Below are 1,662 nucleotides of genomic sequence, written 5' to 3' on the forward strand. Positions count from 1 at the left end.
CGACCGAACGTAACGTAACGTACGTACGTAAGTAAGTATAATATATATATATATATATATATATATATATATATATATATATATATATATATATATATATATATATATATATATATGTATATGTGTATATATGTATATATATATAAATATAGTATATATATATATATATATATATATGTTGTATATATAATTGTGTTCCTATATATGCGGCCTCCTTCGTTCAATAGGCTAGAGATATCCTGTGCAGAACATCACACGTTTGTAATTTCTATATACCCCGAGTGCCATCACACCTTCCTAGATACACTAGTCAGATACATCGCCTAAACGTTGAAGAAACCAAAGCTGCAATCCACACCCAGTCGTCCTGATCTATACCTACTAACGCTAGCCCGTTTTTAATCACTGCCTGTTCAACTGCTGACATGCGTATCGTCTCGTTCTCGAAACTTCCCGCAGCGTGTCGTCGCACGCCACATACGTTATCAAAGCGTTAAATGAACTGGGCATATACTACATAATAGACGCAGGCACGCTCCTGGGAAGTTATCGTCACGGCGGGTTTATCCCCCACGACAAGGACGTGGACATTGTCGTACCCATCCGTCGCAACGTGCACTTCTTTGGTAGTGAGCACTCGTGCCCCGGTAAGTCTTTGAATATAAATATGTAGATATTGTTATGTAGTTTGCATTTTGTTTTATAGTTAAATTATACACTTGGTTATATGAACATAGTTATGTAGATATTGTTATGTAGTTTGTATAAATATTATGTAGTGGGTATAAATAATGCAAATATAAATATTGTCGCATGGCTACACCTGCCAACAATATCCGCTTCTAGTCCAAAAGGGGTTTAATTTCTTAATGAAAACCCTGAAACCCTAAAACCCTATTGTAGAGTGCGGTGTAAGGCGGAGAGTCACACTTGAGCATCTCCTCTCACACATACCCATACCTACACGCGAGTCTCGACTATGGAGAAGACTGCTCGGCTGAATGTTTCACAACAATCTCTCTGCCCACATAGCAGTTCCTTTCACACTTGGTTGTCTGAGAATTGGGAAAGATGTTTAGTTACTCACCCGAATTCACCCCCCCCCACCACACACACCACACACACACATACACATTTACAGTACGTTTTGTTTTACGTACAAGTATCTCTAGCTGAGAAGTTATGTTGACCCCACTTCATTTCGCAATCACGTACTCGTCCCCTTCTAATTGCCTCCCCACCGGCCTTGTCCCAGAAATGGAAGAAGGGCCCAGCGAAGACCCGTACACGGAGGTGTGTAGTTGGCTATTGTAGCGTACAAGCATGACAGTCTACGACTGCGCTCGCTGCCGATGTCTAATGCTGAATCATTGAAGCTGTTTGTTTGCCTGGTTCTATGTATTCTATTTATGCTCCTGCCTGACCCATCCCGTCGTTCCCATTGGTTCTGCCTCCAATTTTGGTCTCGAAAAAGTATTTCCGCTCTCTCACTGGTCAATATTTCTTGCACCCATTGACCCTATGCAGCATGTGAAAGACACGTCCACACTGTGCGGCAAGACTCCCTCCGACTGGGCCAAAATTTTCTACCCCTTACTGCAGGCTGCGCTCAACAGCACTGGTATCACTCCTAGGTATGCCAGGGACATATATATATATATA

At 41.5% G+C, this 1,662-nt stretch overlaps 1 protein-coding gene across 1 annotated transcript in view; it reads left to right on the plus strand.

Annotated features, from left to right (window-relative positions):
- Positions 1–1,257: 1,257 nt before the first annotated feature.
- The window catches only part of SARC_05822 (hypothetical protein), a gene marked incomplete at its 5' end in the record, with an annotated part of 6,545 nt that continues 6,140 nt past the window's right edge, over positions 1,258–1,662 (plus strand). The window contains 2 exons of the mRNA XM_014300303.1: positions 1,258–1,293; positions 1,528–1,621. Of these exons, the coding sequence (XP_014155778.1) occupies positions 1,258–1,293; positions 1,528–1,621 (130 nt within the window). The remainder of the gene's footprint in view (positions 1,294–1,527; positions 1,622–1,662) is intronic.

The sequence above is a fragment of the Sphaeroforma arctica genome (assembly GCF_001186125.1).
Source record: "Sphaeroforma arctica JP610 unplaced genomic scaffold supercont1.388, whole genome shotgun sequence".
In the NCBI taxonomy this organism is placed as follows: Eukaryota; class Ichthyosporea; order Ichthyophonida; genus Sphaeroforma; species Sphaeroforma arctica.